At 34.5% G+C, this 18,540-nt stretch overlaps 1 protein-coding gene, 1 long non-coding RNA gene and 1 pseudogene across 6 annotated transcripts; all 3 read left to right on the top strand.

Moving 5' to 3' along the window:
- The first annotated feature begins 595 nt into the window (after positions 1-595).
- On the top strand, positions 596-3,462 carry LOC108328733 (uncharacterized). 2 transcript variants are annotated; one of them, XR_008247096.1, is made up of 4 exons: positions 596-1,158; positions 1,285-1,335; positions 2,164-2,258; positions 3,015-3,462. It is a non-coding gene; the product is annotated as an uncharacterized LOC108328733 (long non-coding RNA). The 2 variants fall into 2 exon arrangements; XR_001832140.2 differs by having other exon boundaries at positions 596-1,335.
- Positions 3,463-10,147: 6,685 nt separating this feature from the next.
- On the top strand, positions 10,148-12,785 carry LOC108326830 (L-type lectin-domain containing receptor kinase S.4). Of its 4 annotated transcripts, none has more exons than XM_052873230.1 (2): positions 10,148-10,196; positions 10,686-12,785. In XM_052873230.1, exon 2 carries the CDS (start codon positions 10,806-10,808, stop codon positions 12,639-12,641), a length of 1,836 nt encoding a protein of 611 aa, XP_052729190.1. In that variant the 5' UTR covers positions 10,148-10,196; positions 10,686-10,805; the 3' UTR covers positions 12,642-12,785. The 4 variants fall into 4 exon arrangements, with proteins under 4 accessions (XP_052729190.1, XP_052729188.1, XP_052729189.1 ...); XM_052873228.1 differs by lacking the exon at positions 10,148-10,196 and adding an exon at positions 10,204-10,516; XM_052873229.1 differs by lacking the exon at positions 10,148-10,196 and adding an exon at positions 10,206-10,603.
- Positions 12,786-15,749: 2,964 nt separating this feature from the next.
- Positions 15,750-16,512, top strand: LOC108327440 (probable galacturonosyltransferase-like 1; annotated as a pseudogene).
- The last annotated feature ends 2,028 nt before the right edge of the window (positions 16,513-18,540 follow it).

Here is an 18,540-nt window from a genome sequence, read left to right as displayed (position 1 = left end):
ACTAATATTCACACAACAAAAAGACACAAACTCACCATGAAATATGTAGCATGAAAATTACATGAAGGTAGCATATACATGCGCTATTGTAGAAAATTCATATCACAACAGACAAAAAAACCTTTCTACTATGAAATCCTCATCGTCGTTGATCATGCTGTCATGAAAAATTTGACGAAAATCAAGACAGGTTGGCTACCATTGTGATTGTTGAAAACCGTAGTGATATTATTTCCCATGGTTAAACAAATAAATTACATAAAAATAATTCAAATTTGGAATTAAACTATCACTACAAGAAAAAGGTCATTTAAATACGGATTATTACATACGGATCCAGATCCGTACATAATGTTTTGTTATATATGGATTTTATATACGGATAAATTATATAATAGAAAAAAAGTTTTTATACGGATTATTCATACTTAAGATCTGTACATAATGCTGGAGCCTTTTGTTTGGAGTTTTCTGAAGGATAAAACTTTATATAATATCTGAATGTAATTGGGTTCCTCCAAGATATTATATACAGATATTAAAGAAAAAAAATTAACAAATTAAACCCTAAAAGAAAACGTAATAGGCAGAGAGAATGAGTGTTGTTGGAAAGTTCTTGAGCCCTTCTTCGTCTCAGCTCTTTCTTTCCTCTCGGCTCTTTTCTTCCCTCTCGATCGATCATAGCTTCTTCTCTGGCCATTCTTGTCATCAAGTGATTCTTCTCATCGATCATAGTCATTCCCCTTCATCATCTGGAACCATCATCTTCGTTCGTCGATCCATCATCTTCGTCGATCAAACCCTAGGAGTCCCTGCCTCCAATCGTGGTCTTCCAAGGTGTCGTTGTCGCTGTGTGGTACCCGTGTTCTCCCCCAACATTTTTCATTTCGCGAATTTCGTACGAGACTGAAGAAGCAATTCCTAAAGACATTGAACCCTAGGTATTGTTGTCGAAGCATTGTCATTTTTCCTCCGTGTCTATGACCACCGTCTCACCACTGCATCTTCAAACTAATCTCCTTCATCTCTCCATTGTGTGTCGTTTGATGTTGTGTGGCGTTCGGTGACGGAGTTCGTCAGAGACGGTGACGGAGTTCGTCAGAGACGGTGACGAAGTTTGTTGTTGTTATTGGTTAAGGTGACGCTCACTGGGTCCTAGTAAGTAGCCTCTTTGTTCGTTCAAATGCTAGGAGTCCCTAGCCCGACATTGCAAAAACTCGTGAACCCTAATCCCTCTTTTGTTTCTTTCATTGGCACATAATGCTTTATGGTTCGGTTCGGAAGTTCGATTGAGGCGATTATATTGATGTTTAAGAAGATTCGAAGTGGTATAAGGTGTGTCACTGTAGCCTCCTCTTTTTCCTTGAATCATCACCTCAATCGAAGCTCGTCATTGGCTTTGATTACGAGGGTGTTGACTTGTGTCGCAGAGGCACTCTCTGCAATCTCGTCACATGTTGTGTTGTGATTTTAGTTGTGGGTTTTTATTTTTCGCTGATGATTGTGTTCTTTTAGGACTTATTTTTTTTAGTTATTTTGTGAGATGAGCGTGTGGTGATATACTTATAGTTTACATTGTTGGCATGAAATTTCATCCGAGATTCTTGTTTTCGCAGTTTAGTTATTTTGAATTGGTAAAACTATTGTAATTAACTTTCTTAAATGGATGAATACTGTTACGTCTTTCAAAGTTTAAGAATTTAGTTCCTACAAATTTTGAATTACGTCTTTCACTGATTGCTATAGATGATTATTTATCTTGTAAATATGATCTTCACTGATTGCTACTGCACTTTTTTTTAATGTTATCGTAGTTATAATTGGATTGCATTTCCATCTTTTAGGCCCTAAGAGGGTGAAGTTATTTTCTAATAAGGAGAATATGGGATTTTGGTATACTTTATTTTGGCAAATCTCTTTTTGTCATGGCACTTTTGTCACGGGATTCAATTAATTGCCGAATCCTTTCTATCAAGTTCGATTACTCATCCTTTCTCATCTACAACTTTTAGTTTCTTATGCTATTAGTGCAGAACTATTAAACAACCATGGCTACAATATCCTTTCATTACATGATATCTCAACCTTTACTCTGTTAATGTTTATTTTGTATTATGTGTGCATATTAGTTTTTTAATTTGTGCAGTTTCTTTATTCATACAGGAGCTGAATCTTACCAAACCTGGTGACGCAATCCTTCCATAAGGAATGAATTCAATGTAACAACCAAAGAAGTTCTTAGTCAAGCAGATTTCAGGGTTAGCACTTGTGTCAGAGTAGTTCCTTTATATTAATGCATCTACCATGTACTTGTGGCAGCAAATTTTTCTTTTAAATGGATTATTTTAGTAGTTAAATGTATATATTGTTGAAATTAAATTAAGAACCCATTCATAAGTATTTATTTTAGTAGTCCTCGGATTGAAATTCTGGATTGATTAGAATATAAATCCTGCCAGCTTTTTCCACCTTTAATTTTACTTTTTATCTCTCCTTTTTATTCATCTAAATTCTTGTTTACTTTTATATTTTTAATATATTAATATTTTTTTACGTATCTAATTTTTTGGATTTTATATTGTTAAAGTATAAGTCCTTATATATTTTTCTTATTATTAAAACATAGTTTTATCACACCTCTGTATTGAATCCCCGTGGAAAAAAGTAATCCAAGAAAGTTACTTTATAATTGAATGGCTTTTGATTGTTTTAATTGGTTTTTTTTGTATTTAATTTATTGGTGAATACTATAAAACTGATGACCTAGATGTGAAACGAACTGAATAGTCGTATGAATTCAACATAGGTGACAAATCGACTTTGGAATTTTTGCTTATATAAAAAAATATAGTGGATGGGAATAAGAGAAGAATTTTGTGGTCAAATACATGCTTAATGAATCTTGTAAGATATTGCTATAGATTTTATGCTTTGGATATATGGAAATTATCATTTGATCTTTGCACCATCTCAATTGACATTTCTAATAGTGTTAAATGATGTGTTACTGTCAGGAGAAGAGCACTGTCAGGAGAAGAGCACTGTCAGGAGAAGAGCACTGTTAGGAGAAGAGCACTGTTAGGAGAAGAGCACGGTGGAGAGAATGAGAAGTGTTACTCAGCAAAAGTTTTCGAACTTGGCTTCACATTTTTACAACAATGGCAGGAACTACCACAAGGCCTTTGCAATCAAATGCAACATCATCAACATCCTCAAGACTTTTCTATTCACTTGGTAAATCTTCTACTCAGCAACACAAGAATTGAAGATTCTTTATTTGGGGTTTAGAGCCATCGCCTTGATGATAAATGGCTAGTTAGTGGTACTGGTGGAACAATTCTTAGATAGTTTTTCATAGATAACCAATTGTATAAATAGTTTAATTTACTATTATGTTTACCATTTTATGAATTGTACTACTTATTTATGAATATATTTGACTTTTAAATGTGAAATGCTTGAGATGTAATTTGACAATTGTGTTTGTCTCTTTTGAGTTATATGTAACTCTTAGTTGGGTGCAGATGTGAGTTCATTTAATTTTTTTTTTATAAAATCATAAAGTTACATACGGATCTTTTTATATTATATACGGATTTTTCTGTACATAATTATATACGGATTTTATATACGGATTTTTATATAATTTAACTACGACAGTTTTATATATGGATTTTTGTCCGTATATAAGTCGTATGTAACCAAGTGTTATATACGGATTTTGGGCCTTATATACGGATTTTGGCTGTATGTAATTTAATTTTTTCTTGTAGTGTATCACAACAGTTTTGGTTCTTAATCATTGTGATATTTTGATCTCAAATTAAAATAATTTGGGTCTAACGAGCCTATATCATGACGGTTTGTACCATAAACATAATGGAAACAACATATATCATAATGATTTATGTCATAATCATCGTGGAAGTTGGTATTTTTTTTTTAAATATAAACTATTTACAATTTCATTTTACCAAAAATCTGTCAAAAGTTTCCAAAAATACAGCTAATTCAAACAAGTATAACTATCTAATATTTGAAAAAATTTCTTAAACATTTAAAACTACTAAACTAAATCTATTGGTTGTTCGTAAAAAAAAATCTACAAAAGTAAATTGAAGTTAAAATTATTACATATAACAATGAATTAAGGACATATGTTTAAATGGGATATATTATATTATCTTATCCTAACTGCTTTCATAACCAACTTCCACAATAATTGTAATCCATTGCATGACGTAATAGCTACACTCAAAGTTACTAGTTTGTTTATTGCACTACACCATAGTTATACTCATTAGATAAATTATATGATAATACGTAGTAAATGAATTACATAGTATTATAAATACCTTGAGGAATTGTCATGTGACATGTTTAGTTGTGGCACTTGATCTATCACTGATTATGCTTTGACCATTAAAAGCACTAAATATAATAACATTTAATGTTAGAAAACATGACATTATATGTTCAAGGTCAATGAAGTAGTAGACTTTTCTTAAAATATCTATTATATTTTTCAAGTGACTATGAGGTTTTTTATGTAAGGAGCAAAACCATGAAGTGATACGAATTGGTACTGCAATAACTAGTAGTTGTCAATGACGACTACATTGAAAATTAGTTAAAACATATTTAAAAGGCTAAAATGTAATTATTAAATTAGGATATAATTACTTAGCTATATATGAAGCAATGTAAAATTGTTTATTCCATCTAGTATGACTTTGTTGATGTACATTCATCTTTCTATAGGGGATTTGCCAACTAGTTATGTGACTTGATGGTCTATAAACCCATATGTGTTATCCTTTCTCGCTCCCAAGTAAAAACCATGCAAGTACCTAAATTGTGTACATTAATAACATCCTCAATTTATTTAAGGTAACAAAAAAATGATTAAAAGTTAACTTACAACATCCATAACTATACAACAAATATATTTAACTCCTGATTTCCTGCAAATATCTCCTCTAAATAAGATTGGTAAATGTATAATGGAAACTCACTTTGTTTGAACAAAAGTAGTAGCATCCCATGGAATCTCCACTAGGTTTGTACCTACGGATGCAGAACCTCCTTCAATGTGGCTAGTGGATCCTCGAGAAACAAACCTTTTTTTTTGTAGTGACTTGCAACTTTGTTTCATCTCCTTTCGTAGCTCTTTAGCGAGGTCACATTTCAATTTCTTCATGTACTCCTCCACATGTGCATAAGTGGATGAATGATATTAGCTTTCAATGAGGCTCTAAAGTAAGATCGAATACAAACACTACATCCAACAACACGAACACATCTAGGGTGTTCAGGTCGTCCAAGAGCGATCTATATAACAAACATTAATAACATTAATTATTACAAAAGAAGGGCCAATGGCAGAGAACACTACATGAAACCACTTGGCAAGTGGGTGCAAGGTGAAGACCACAATGGGGATGGGGAGATAATATTGCTTTAGTGCGACGAAGAGGACAACGACAAATTGTGCATGTGCAGGAAAGTGAAAAGGTAAAACCTTTTTAACCCTTGCTAGCTATTTAATGATGGTTAAGTCACCAAACCGTCATGATTTCTCCATTCCAACACGGTTCTAGGTGAAACTGTTATGATTTTTTAAAATTCCATGGAGTTTCTAAGAAAATCATTGTGATTTTATTGTTACAAAATTTTGCCAAATTTACAATAGAGTTGTCATAAAAGGGTTAAAATTCGTGAGTCAACATGACCCATCATAGGTTCGAGTCAAATTGGGTTTAAAAAATTGCAAATTTTGGCACAGACTCACCCAAGTTGAACCTGTGGTGAGTTGGGTTGACTCACCACCCTACTTATAACTTCTAAATATTAAATTATATTAAAAAAAAAGAAAGCCTTAAACTTAAATGCTCTTTAAAGTCAATCTCTTCCTTTTGGGTGTAGCCCTAACAATAAGACGAGCCTTACATCTTTTCACATTACCTTTGAAAACCTATTTACTCTAAAATATTCATTTACAATCAATGGGTTCCGCACCTTCTGGTAACAAGATAAGTTCCAAAAACTTGTTGTCTTGCATGAACTTATACTCCTCAATCATTGCTTTAATCCATTTTTCTTAGTTGGAATCTTTCACGGCTTGATGAAAGTTGATTATGTCATCTTCCATAATTCCATTATTTTCCTCATGTTCTTGGAGTAATAACACAATAAATTAGAATATCATTTCTCCTTTCGTTTGTGGATCTTCGCAAAGGCTCATGAAGAAGTCTCTTAAGATCTTGAGTTTGTTCTTGATGAATGACCAAATTATCTTGAATGGGAATATTTTGTAGAGGTTACAAACTTGCTTTATCGAAAGCAATTGTTTGATTTGATTATGGAATTTTACTAATTCTTTCTCTAAGAAAAAGTTTCTAACTTTGTTCTTTCCTGCAAACTTAATATCCTTAAAGACTGTGGCAATTTCTGTCTCAAACAATTGTCTTTAATTTAGGATCATAAAATTTAAAGCCTTTGGATCTTTCAAAATAACAAATAAGGTAGTTGTTCACTACTCGAGAGTCTAACTACTTTTATTTGGCTTTTAAGGCCTTACTTCAATTAGACATCCGCATAAATAAAATTGATTTAGTTTTCAATTAAAAACTAAAAGAAGCTCAGAAAGACTCCTAAACACTGGAAAAAAAATGCAAATTTGGAGTTATCAGTGATCAAATAGGTAATATACAAAAGTATGCATCACAATAATCTTCCAATATCAAATATCACACATATTGATCAAGTTCAAGTAATTATACCACAACACAACAAAATCTCTTTAATCAACTCCAACATACCAATTCAAATTATCAAACATTAACAAAATAGAAAAGAGGTATTTAACTCTCCTTACCTTTTTAAGAACTTAAACCAGCTCTAGAGAACCCTACTCTGCTCTCTCAACTCAAAGACTTCAAAGAACACTTACAAACATGAAAACATGATCAAGATATATCATTAGAACCATTGATCAGTAGAGAACCTAACAGAAGGCTCAGATGACACATGTAGAGGAATTAAAGTCCACATGCAATGGAAAAGTGTGAGAGCTCAAGAAAAGAGTTGAAAATAACTCACTCTTTTGGACAAATTGATCGGATAAATTGGTAGACCTTGCCTCAAGGATCACAGAGGCACTCTCTGATCTTGAAACAGATGAGCAAGGTGCAAGAACCCTTTGAGAGAAGGCAAATGACTCTAGAAAAGTGGTTTATAGAGAGATGATGTGTTTTAAAATAATGAAACTCGTTTATAACAAATTCATTTATATTAAAATCTTTTTAATATTAAAATAATCGAGTCTTAATATTTTTAACTCATTACCACTTCTAAAATATCATTTTCTAGATCTTCACAACTTAATTCACCCGTTTTTCAAGTAACAAGTTAACAAAATCAACAACAAATGTCTAAAGCTAAAGGCTAAAAAAAAAGGTGCAATATAACATTTTTAATGCAATAAAATATTTTTATTTTTTAATTTAACCCAATGATCATTTGTCCCAAGTTTTAAACAAATTTATTTATTTTTTTACTCTTTTTGATTTTGTAATAAGGTTGTATGGTTTAAGTAATATTTGTGTTAATAAGAATTTTAATTATTATATTAAATTTTATAATACTCTTTATAAAATATCTTGTGCTTGTGCATATAATTTTCTTTCCAAGGTTACAATAATGAAGAATGATGCACTAACAAGCGAGTTTCTAAAAGATAAATAATGCGCAACACTTGATAATAGAACATATTCATTCAGGAGTGAAAACTTCTAACAAGAAAAACATGTTTAAACAAAACTTTAATCCTAAAAAAAATAGAAAATATCTGATATATGTATTGGGAGATTATGTTATATTATTACAGTTCATATTACTACGTTAATGCAAATACCAAGAAAGTTATCATAATAAACTCACGTTACATGATTAAAAGAAATTACATGAAGAGCCAACATCAAATAATGAAATAATCTTTTGTGACCTAATTTTTCATTGCCAACAATTTAAAACTTACGCCCGGTGCATATCTAGTAGTTAGTTACACATTACTATGTTCGAAAAAAAAATATTAGCATTGTTACGAGAGGAAAATAAAAACAAAAAATTAAAAAAGATAAAATTAACTCACAAGTAAATTAAAGGAAGATTTAGGAGAAATTAATAGAAAACTAACTTACACATAGATTAAAGGCAGATTTAGGAGAAATTATAAAAAAATTTGGTCAAAACACATGATACAATTTCACTAAAGATACTTATAAAAGTCTCCTGCTAAATATATTAATACAAAACCATTCTTCCTTTCTTAAAAGAAAACTAATGAACATGAGCTGTTTATGCAATAGAATAATCTAGAGGCATAGAACCCAAAGTTTGTCCATAATGCATTCCAAGAAACTACATTGTACATTTGTTTATTGCATAGTTGGCAAATAGGTTTGGAATACTATGTTCGAATGTTGAGTCTTCTTTCAAAACATAGATTAATTAAGCAGAGAAAGAGATGCTGAGGACTTACAGAAAGCTTTTGTGTTATTTATGATTGATATATTTCCTTTCCCACCATCACCACCACCCACCCCCTAAAATAAAGAAGCCTTTTCAAAACGTGATTCCCTTATTCTATTCTATTCATCCTTTAGCAGTTATCACCCTTCCAATCGAAATTCAAGATTGACCACTATTTTCTAGTTTTCTAGTTTCAATTTGGTGTACCCAACGTTCTTTACCCTTTCCATCACGATAGTCGAAACTAGGTCATAACTTGTTTTCTTAATCTTGGTTTAGATTAACATGATAAGATTTACATATATCTTTTTCTTTTATCTTTTGGATTACCATCATAAGATTTGACGTATGGCATCTACATTGATTGGAGAAGAATCTTCAATAGTCAAGAAGCAAATACAGATAAATAGGTTCTCGATATTGATTTTAAAAATGTTTAAAATAAGTTGGGTTGAGTTTTGTGATTTAATTAATTAATTTATGTATTTCAATTTATATAAGGGTGGGAGATGGGATGGTCCTTTGATTTTATATATAGATATTCTATTTTGAAGGATGGTTTAGTTAAATATTTTGTTTATATACGATGATGTTTTGTAAATTATTATAGATTATTGAGTAGAAGAATATTCTTAAGTGATTTATATTATTTATATCTATTTATGTAGTGAGCCAATTTATAAAGTCATCTAGTTTTATGTTGGCGGATTTGGGTTCATATTTTCAGTTCAATCTTAAACTAGATTTAGCTTAATCCTATAGGTTAAAAGCACTTTAGATTGAGTTAATATTTTCAATCACCTCAAGCCAAATATCAACAAAATAAAGACGGATTAAGTTAGGTTAACTCTTTTTACCCTCTAGTTTTTATATTATTTTTTTCGTCAAAACTGCTAAAACTTTTTTGTGCATAAGATAATTTTGCTTAAAACCTATGAAACAATTGATTAAACATAAACAATCATATTCATTTCACATGTGGGCGTATAACCATGAAACACCTGTTTCTTCTCCATTAAATTAATAATTGATTGACAATGATAGCACAACACATCAAACTGCTTCATAACTTCGTAATATTCATAGATATTTGACTTTTTATCTTAATATATAACTGTACTAAAATAAAAGTAATAAATTTATAATTTCTCATCAATTTATGACTATGCAACTACACAATTATATAAAAAAAGTACACACTTATAAATTTGCCCAGTAAAGTGAAAAAGAAAAGGACAGGAAATAAAATATAATTAGAGGTTTCTCGTAAACAAAAAATAGAATCTTTCATTTGTTTCTTTTTCATCTCAATATCTAGAGCATGCAGTAATACTATTGTTACCATGAAAGATGACAGGAAATAGAGTAAATGAAAAATAAATGAATTATCCAGTGAACATTCTTTAGAGAATCTTTGGGTTCTTCCCATTTGAAAATGACAGTACGAAATCCAGAAGATAAAATTATACGAAGCAGCCAAAGGCATTGGTGCCCAATTTCCCCACTCTTTTTGTATTTTTTCCGAGTCTTCCTTCCAGATTTTCTACTAAATCGGCTTGATTGAGAAACCCAATTTTTAATTTTTTTAGCATAAAACTAATTTATTTTTCCTATCAGATTTTCACATTTTCCCATATCTCTCTAACCACAAAAATTTGGTGTAGGTGGGTTGGTTCATAATCTTTCCCAATTGCAAAGCCTAGTCGCTCTCATGTTTCAACTTTGTTTTTGGGTTAGGGGTGTAAAAGAGGGATGGATGTTCCCTGTCTTGGTTCATGATGCTTCATGTGCTGTTTTTGTACATTTATTGCAAGGGGAGACTTTTGAACCCTTGCAATCCCCAACCCCTAAAGCTTCCACTTTTACTCTATCCTTTATAACTGCTTCTGCATCTTCTCTCATACCATTCCCTCTTTACTCTTTTGCCACCCCATTTCCTCCTCTAAGATCTATTTCACCAACTTTTCTATTCAATAAACAACCTGTTATGCTTCTTCTTCTTATCTCATTTTTCTCTATACTTCCACTAACTTTGTCATCTCACACTCCCTTCTTGTCTCTCTGATCTTTTGTATATTATCTTGTTCATCATGACCACTCTTTTGAAATTGTTTTCTCTTTTGGTGTTTCTTCTGATCCCAGTTTCATCCCAGGTTGAGCAGCTTCTCTATGCTGGATTCAAGGATGTGGGTGCTAGCAACCTGACATTGAATGGGGTGGCTGAGATAGAGAAAAATGGAATACTCAAATTGACTAATGAAACCAGCAGGTTAATGGGTCATGCCTTTTACCCATCTCCTTTTCAGATGAAGAACTCCACCACCGGTAAAGTTGTTTCCTTTTCTTCCTCGTTTGCTCTGGCTATTGTTCCTGAGTACCCCAAGCTAGGTGGCCATGGCTTGGCTTTCACAATAGCAACTTCCAAGGATCTCAAGGCTCTACCTAGCCAGTACCTTGGCCTTCTTAATTCCAGTGATAATGGCAACATCTCCAACCATATCTTTGCTGTTGAGTTTGACACTGTGCAAGACTTTGAGTTTGGGGATATTAATGATAACCATGTTGGAATAGACATTAATAGCATGCAGTCCAATAAATCTGCCAATGTTAGTGTGGTGGGTCTCAATCTCAAAGGTGGGAAACCGATTCTGGCTTGGGTTGATTATGATTCTGAATTAAGTGTTATCAGTGTTGCACTTTCCCCAAATTCATCCAAACCCAACACTCCAATCTTGTCCTTTAATGTGGATCTCGCACCCGTTTTTCATGACACTATGTATGTTGGGTTCTCTGCATCAACGGGTTTGCTTGCCAGCTCCCATTACATCTTGGGTTGGAGCTTCAAAATCAATGGACCAGCACCACCCCTTGATCTCTCTTCTCTCCCGATGCTTCCACAGCCAAAGAAAAAGCAGACATCTTTGATTGTTGGGGTTTCAGTCTCAGTTGCTGTTATTGTGTTATTAGCCATTGCCATTGGCATTTACTTTTACAGAAAAATGAGGAACTCCGATGTGATTGAAGCATGGGAGCTTGAAATCGGGCCACATAGGTACTCCTACCAAGAGCTCAAGAAGGCCACCAGAGGCTTCAAGGATAAAGAACTCCTTGGGCAGGGTGGTTTTGGCAGAGTTTACAAAGGAACATTGCCAAACTCCAAGATCCAAGTAGCCGTCAAGCGAGTTTCTCACGAATCTAAGCAGGGACTGAGGGAATTCGTGTCGGAAATTGCCAGCATAGGCCGGCTTCGCCACCGGAATTTGGTTCAATTACTGGGATGGTGCCGCCGCCGTGGCGACCTCCTGCTTGTGTATGATTTCATGGCCAATGGGAGCTTGGACAAGTACTTGTTTGATGATCCAAAGATGGTCCTAAGTTGGGAACACAGGTTCAAGATCATAAAGGATGTTGCTTCAGCTCTTCTGTATCTACATGAGGGGTATGAGCAGGTGGTGATACACAGAGATGTGAAGGCCAGCAATGTTCTGCTGGATTTTGAGCTTAATGGAAGACTAGGTGATTTTGGGTTGGCAAGATTGTATGAACATGGGGCTAACCCAAGCACCACAAGAGTGGTGGGCACATTAGGCTATCTGGCTCCTGAGTTGCCTAGAACAGGAAAGGCAACTACAAGCTCTGATGTTTTTGCATTTGGGGCACTTCTGCTTGAGGTGGCTTGTGGGCGCAGGCCAATTGAGCCTAAGGCATTGCCAGAAGAGTTGGTTTTGGTGGATTGGGTGTGGGACAAGTACAAACAAGGGAGAATACTCGATGTGGTGGACCCAAAACTAAATGGAAATTTTGATGAGAAAGAGGTGTTGGTGGTGTTGAAATTGGGGTTGCTGTGCTCAAATGATGCGCCTGCTGCTAGGCCTAGCATGAGGCAAGTGATGAGGCATTTAGATGGGGAAGTTGAAGTGCCGGAGGACTTGAAAAAACCAGGTGATATAAGTCAGCAGGAGGGGTTTGATGAGTTCTTGCACTCACTTGCATCTTCTTCCTTTGACAAGATGAGTTCAGGCTCCAATTTTGGAAACAGAGACATGGATAGTTTTCTCTCTTTTGCTAATTCACCTCATTCCCTTCTCCACAGAGGAGAAACAAGGTGATTCTGAGCAGAGATATACTTTCTTTACTAATCTTTTCTCACTTGAGAAATTTCGTGTTTTTAGTTCCCATATGCAAGTCTCATTATAGAAAGATTATGGATATGATGAAATGAAATGGTAAAATCTGTGACTCACTGTTCTTTTGATGTCCCTTGTTGGTACTCCATTTTGTTCTTCATTTCTTAACATAGCTGTGCAAATCATATACCATTTTGATTAGCATTTATTCACTAAGTTTTAATATGCAATTGTGGGTATTGTTTTGTTATTAGGATGATACAAAAGGTGAGAATTGAAAAAGGATAATGTTAAATATGTGAAAAACAAAGAACAATTGAAGTAATGAAATTCGTAAAATAACAGAAGATGAATGGGAAAAATATCTTCAAGTTTTTCTTTTTCAATTGAAGTTGCTAACACAGCACGCCATTTCTTTTGGTTGGTGAGATATGTCTTTGCCTAAAATGGTTTTCTCTTTTTGGAGGGTGTTAGGAGATCACGATTCCTGGGCAATGTGATTTGATCTTATGTTTATTCGGTTGGTGTATTCCTTTTTACTGTGTTAGTTTTCTCTCTCAGAAAAAGTTTCAAATGGCTAATAGTTTGAGAAAAAGAAAATTTCTAAATAATGATGGTTAAGAAAAAAATAAGAAATCCTTAAACTTCAACTTCAAGAAAAAACAAAAATAGAGAGAGAAATAATTATACGATAACATTCGATTTTTATAAAGTAGTGTAAAGAAATTTATTTGGTGTAGCTTGGACAAAGACAGGCACTTTAAACAATTTTAACTTATCACGTCTTCTTCATCATCCTCTTAAACTAAAATGTATAAATTAACTTTTTCTCAATTTATAATCTCCATCTTGATATACAATTTTTATCTCAATAACTTGTCTAACTACTTAATAAACATATAAAAAATACTTAATTTGATCTTTATATTTGTACCTTGAAGTTGATGAATACAAATAAACAGAAGTGGAGTAAAATCATCTAGGGACAAAAAGATAAATCTTTTCAAATGATTGGCGACAGAAAAGAGAATAAAGAAAAGGAAACATGCAGAAGAAACTATGTGTATGTGTATATATAACATCCTTTTCAGTAGTATAAAATTATTAAAATAAAACATTACATAGATAATAACTTACCAAGAATTTCAAACTTCCAATGAAGGAGAGCTTACACTTTGGAGAACAAAACTCTATGTATGATTTATGCCAATTTGTCAGTTTCACGCTGAAAAGACTGAAAAAGAATCATTCCTAAGCTCACACCATTAAGGTAATCATTACAAAAGAGAAAACATACACAAAAAGAGAAAACATAAAGGCAAGGGTAAGCTAGTGTACAAATAAAGTCTCAGATAATAATTTAGTTTAACAATTAACAACATTCAAGAACAAGCAATTCATAAAACCACAAGACCACAATACTCACTTATCCGGATATAATGCTGATATAGACTACTGCAGGCATGCACTCATGGTAGTATTTATACTCTGCAGAGTTATAAACAAGAGTAACTCGACCTACTCACCATGAGGTAAATTTTCTACTCCAAAAACCCAGAGGGCCTGGGTGAAGACCTCCTGCCATTCTCTCCGCCACCCCATTCAACTCTACATGAGTTAAATGGTTGGTAGAATATGAGGATACTTGGGTACCGCAGTTTCTCTACCAAACATTCTCTTACAACTTGGTAGAAAATATAATCTTTCCTTGAGATTCTTCTCCTAACACACTTTTTTCATTCTCATATTACATTCCACACCACTTTCATTCTCATATAAACCATATATTTTTATATACATTGCATACAAACATATATACCATTGATTGTACTTCAAAGGACCATAAACAACACTAGTGCAGTAAAGGGAAACAACAGCGGTTATTTTCGTCTATCCGCACCGGTTCTGCAACCGAGGTATATATAGGCGAGGCAAAAAGTCTACCACTTTTTACCTCGGTTCTGAATCAAGACAAAAAGGTGTCTGCTTTTGCCTCGGTTCAAATGTAACCGAGGCAATAGAGGGTATTCCTTTTTTTTACTTTTTTTTTCATCAGACTTTTGACCCTGGTTGCTGGTGAACCGAGGTTGTAGAGTGAAATTAACAATGTGATGCATGTTTTCCTTTCATATGGCATATAATGATAACAATTAACTAGTTGCCTTTAGAGGGCACACGAATAACGAACAATTTGAATTGAACCCATAAACTTTTTCTTTGTTGAAAAATCAATTGACGAACAACAAAAGCACACATTCTGGTGGTCCACTTGTTATTGATGTTTACCGTATTCTTTGTCATTGCTATATTAAAATATCCAAGGGTAAAGCAATAGTACTAAAATTCAATTCTCATCGAACCTGACCAAAGATTTGTGCTTGGAATTACTTATCACATGATGTTTCATAACTATACTCGGAAACCCTAGAAGAACCACAAGATTCCACCACTTTCTCCAGCAGCTCATCCTCACTATCGTAAACAAACCTTGTGTGCTTCCCACAATCTTTCATTCACACTGATGTTGTTCAACCCAACACACAATTCATCAAGTAAACACCCTCCATCACCATCTTCATTGTCGTAACACTCTTCATCCTCTTCAGCATCCTCGTAATAATTTCCTTCTTCCTCCTCCTCACTTTCCTCCTCCACGTCATCTTCATCCTGTGTGCTTGCAACATTCACTTGCATCGACTAAACACAAGCACCATCATCCTCAGTTGATCCTCCACTTCCATGTATCACTTCCTGATAAGTGACCTCAAAAGAGCATTCCAAAACCACCTCTAATTTGTCCGAGAAATCCAACAGCAAGGACCATGTTATCACACTCTTCTCACCTTCAACCTCCTCCTTGTTCTTTTCAAATGATTCATTCACAACATGCCATCAGAAGAAAGACCCTTCAATCTTTAGTTTCAAACGAGACCATATTAAAATACTAAGAGAACCTAGGCACATACATAGGCGGTGGCTTCTCCACACGACTCTCTGCATACATATCTGCATAATCAGATAACCTCAGTTACATTTTACACACTAAATTCTCTTCAAAATAGAGTATAAACCAGCAAAAAAATCTTGCAAATGGGTAATATACATTTTGCAAACAATGCAGAAAGTAATAAAATTGGGGATGGAAGCTGTTATCGAGAAGCTGTTACCAAGAAGCTGCTTCACTCCAGCGCGTTTGCTTCCACCTCGTTTGCTCCTCCAACGCGTCCCTCCTATTCGCCGCCATATCTAACTCCTTCCCCTACCTCAACGACATTGCCAAGCTGGCAGATACCCCGTTGGGGGACAAGGAGGTCCTCATTGCCCTCGAATACTGCAACACCAACTTCATCGCGTATTTCACCCCGACGTTCTGGTTCTCGCTCACCTTCACCGATTGGAAACCCTACTACTTCAACACGGGGGTGATGGTCATCGATTTGGAACAATGGCGAGAGGGGGATTACACCACCAAAATCGAGGAAGGGATGAAGCTGCAGAAGAGGATGAAATCTACGATTTGGGTTCTCTCCCTCCCTTCTTGGTTGTCTTTGCTGGCAACATCGCTTCCGTCGATCATAGGTGGAACCAACACGGTCTCGGTGGTGATAACTTTTGTGGGCTCTACAGAGATCTCAACCCTGGCCCTGTTAGTCTCCTCCATTGGAGTGGCAAAGATAAACCCTAGGTTCGATTGGATGCTAATAGACCCTGCCCTTTGGACGCGCTTTGGGAAGCCTATCATATGTTGAACAATCCATTTTCTTTGGATTCTTTAACACCATTCTTCAGCTCTCTACGGATTCTTCAGCTTTTTGGACGCGCTTTGGGCGTTTTAGGAACCCTTTTCTGTTGAACAATACATTTAGAGAGGGGGGATGGCAAGCCTACTGCCTCGGTTCTGAGCACAACCGAGGCAGTATGCCTTTTTATGATATTTTGCAGAGTGTATTAGTATTTGGAGAGTTTTATGACTCGGTTATTCACAGAACCGAGCCAGAAATCTTTTTCAAAAAATTTATATGTCTCGGATGACCATGTAACCGAGGCGGTACACCCTATAGGCATCGATTCTTATATGAACCGAAGCATATACTGTTTCAATAATTACGGATATGCCACCGCATTTTATACGCTTCGGTTTTTACGGAACCGAAGCATATATAACGCGTTAAAAGGTCCTTTTTTTACTAGTGCAAAAATCACGTGAAATCATTCCATATATATTATTACATAAGAACAATCCAAAAAGAACCACTAAACAATACAAAATCCATTTAAACTCACACTTAGACAAGGAAAACAACTTTGAAACCCTCACCAACAACTTTACAAGGGTCTAAAACCCCCAAAACGACCTAAAGAACGTCCAAAACTAATACCTGGAACCCCGAATTTGATATTTTCAAAACCTAAAAAAGAAACCAATATTGTTGCGGTAGCGCTCAACGTCCAAAATCTACCGCTTAGCGCCAGAGCCACTAGAATGGTGGTGCTCAATGCTGGCGCCCCTAGAATAGAGGCGCGCGGTGCCAAAAACTGCCCCTCAGCGCCATATCACTTGATAGCACATTGTTTTCATGGACTTTGATGCACTTGAGACTTGTTCTAATGATCAAAAGGATTTCTTACACACTAGAAGTGATGTGAAAACATGTTCATAACTAAAACAAGGTTCCTCTTTGATCATTGGACCCAAACTAGGTGCATTAAACCCATATGACAACTCCAAAAGTACCCAAACTCAAATCTACACTTTCTAACCCAAAACTCTGCAAACCAAAGGTATGAACAAGTCTTAAATGACTCAACAACAAACCTTAAACTCTCTAATTCAACCCAAACCCGCTCCCTTAGAAATTCACTACCTAAAACCCCCTTATTTAGACTAAAACCAAGCAAAAACACCCTCACAACCCTCTACTGCATAATAAACCAGATTTTTCTAGTTTGACAACTCTCACAAGTCCTAAATGGCTCTAACACAGTCCCCAAACTTCTGTATTACTCAACCCACTCTTTACTCACAAACTTACCTATCAAAACCCCTTAATTTCACTTCAAACAAGTAGTAATTACACTCAGATTCTTCCTCTCAACTTAACATCATAAGTTTCCTCATCTAAGTATATTAACCAGTCACAATTACCCCATAACACTTACCAAACTACAAGTTCCACATTGTACTCATTATTTCAAGAATCGACATACCAACACTCATCACTTTAAGACCAAATTAGTACTTCAATCTCATATTTTCACAACCATCATTATTCATATAGTTTTTGCATCAACAACATATTCATTTCATCATACGATAAATCACACAACAATTCATACATTCAAAAATCTCAACCATTCATCATAACGCACACTAATTAATATTTACTCAATTTATAACATTTATATTATCATATAACCATATAACTCATCAGTAACAGATTTTAAACCTCTTATTACATATAAAAAAAACAAATTAGCTTCCTTTACTTTGCAATAAACTGTCCAACTCAAAGAAACGTTTTGCCGATTGCTTGAAACACAAGGAATCTTTAGACGAACCTACGAGATACCAAATTGGAAACGAACAGTGTCCTTAGAACCCTAGGTGAACCAAGAATGACTAGAAGAAGTATGATAACACATGCAACAGTACTAGATTATTCTAAAACAGATTTGGAAACAGAATGAGAAAAATGAGTAAAAATGTACTTGCTCTATTCTTGAAATTGATCAGCTAGATTTGTAGATCTTGACGCCGTGATCATAAAGACATCTCCTGATTGTCAAACAAATGACTTCGAAGGAAGAACACTTAGAGAGAAGATAAAGAACTCTAGAAAAGTAGTTTCTAGAGAGATGATACGTTTTAAAATAATGAAAC

Source organism: Vigna angularis, chromosome 2, assembly GCF_016808095.1.
Source record: "Vigna angularis cultivar LongXiaoDou No.4 chromosome 2, ASM1680809v1, whole genome shotgun sequence".
Classification (NCBI taxonomy): Eukaryota; Viridiplantae; Streptophyta; class Magnoliopsida; order Fabales; family Fabaceae; genus Vigna; species Vigna angularis.
Note: the sequence above shows the minus strand (reverse complement) of the source record. Positions and strands in the feature narration are given on the sequence as shown.

What these genes read in the sequence shown, in the direction of transcription:
- LOC108326830 (XM_052873228.1), top strand. Translation starts at nt 10,244, where the DNA reads ATGTTTCAACTTTGTTTTTGGGTTAGGGGTGTAAAAGAGGGATGGATG. An exon ending in TTCTATTCAATAAACAACCT is followed by an intron (nt 10,517 to 10,685) that starts GTTATGCTTCTT and finishes GTTTCATCCCAG; the next exon opens with GTTGAGCAGCTTCTCTATGC.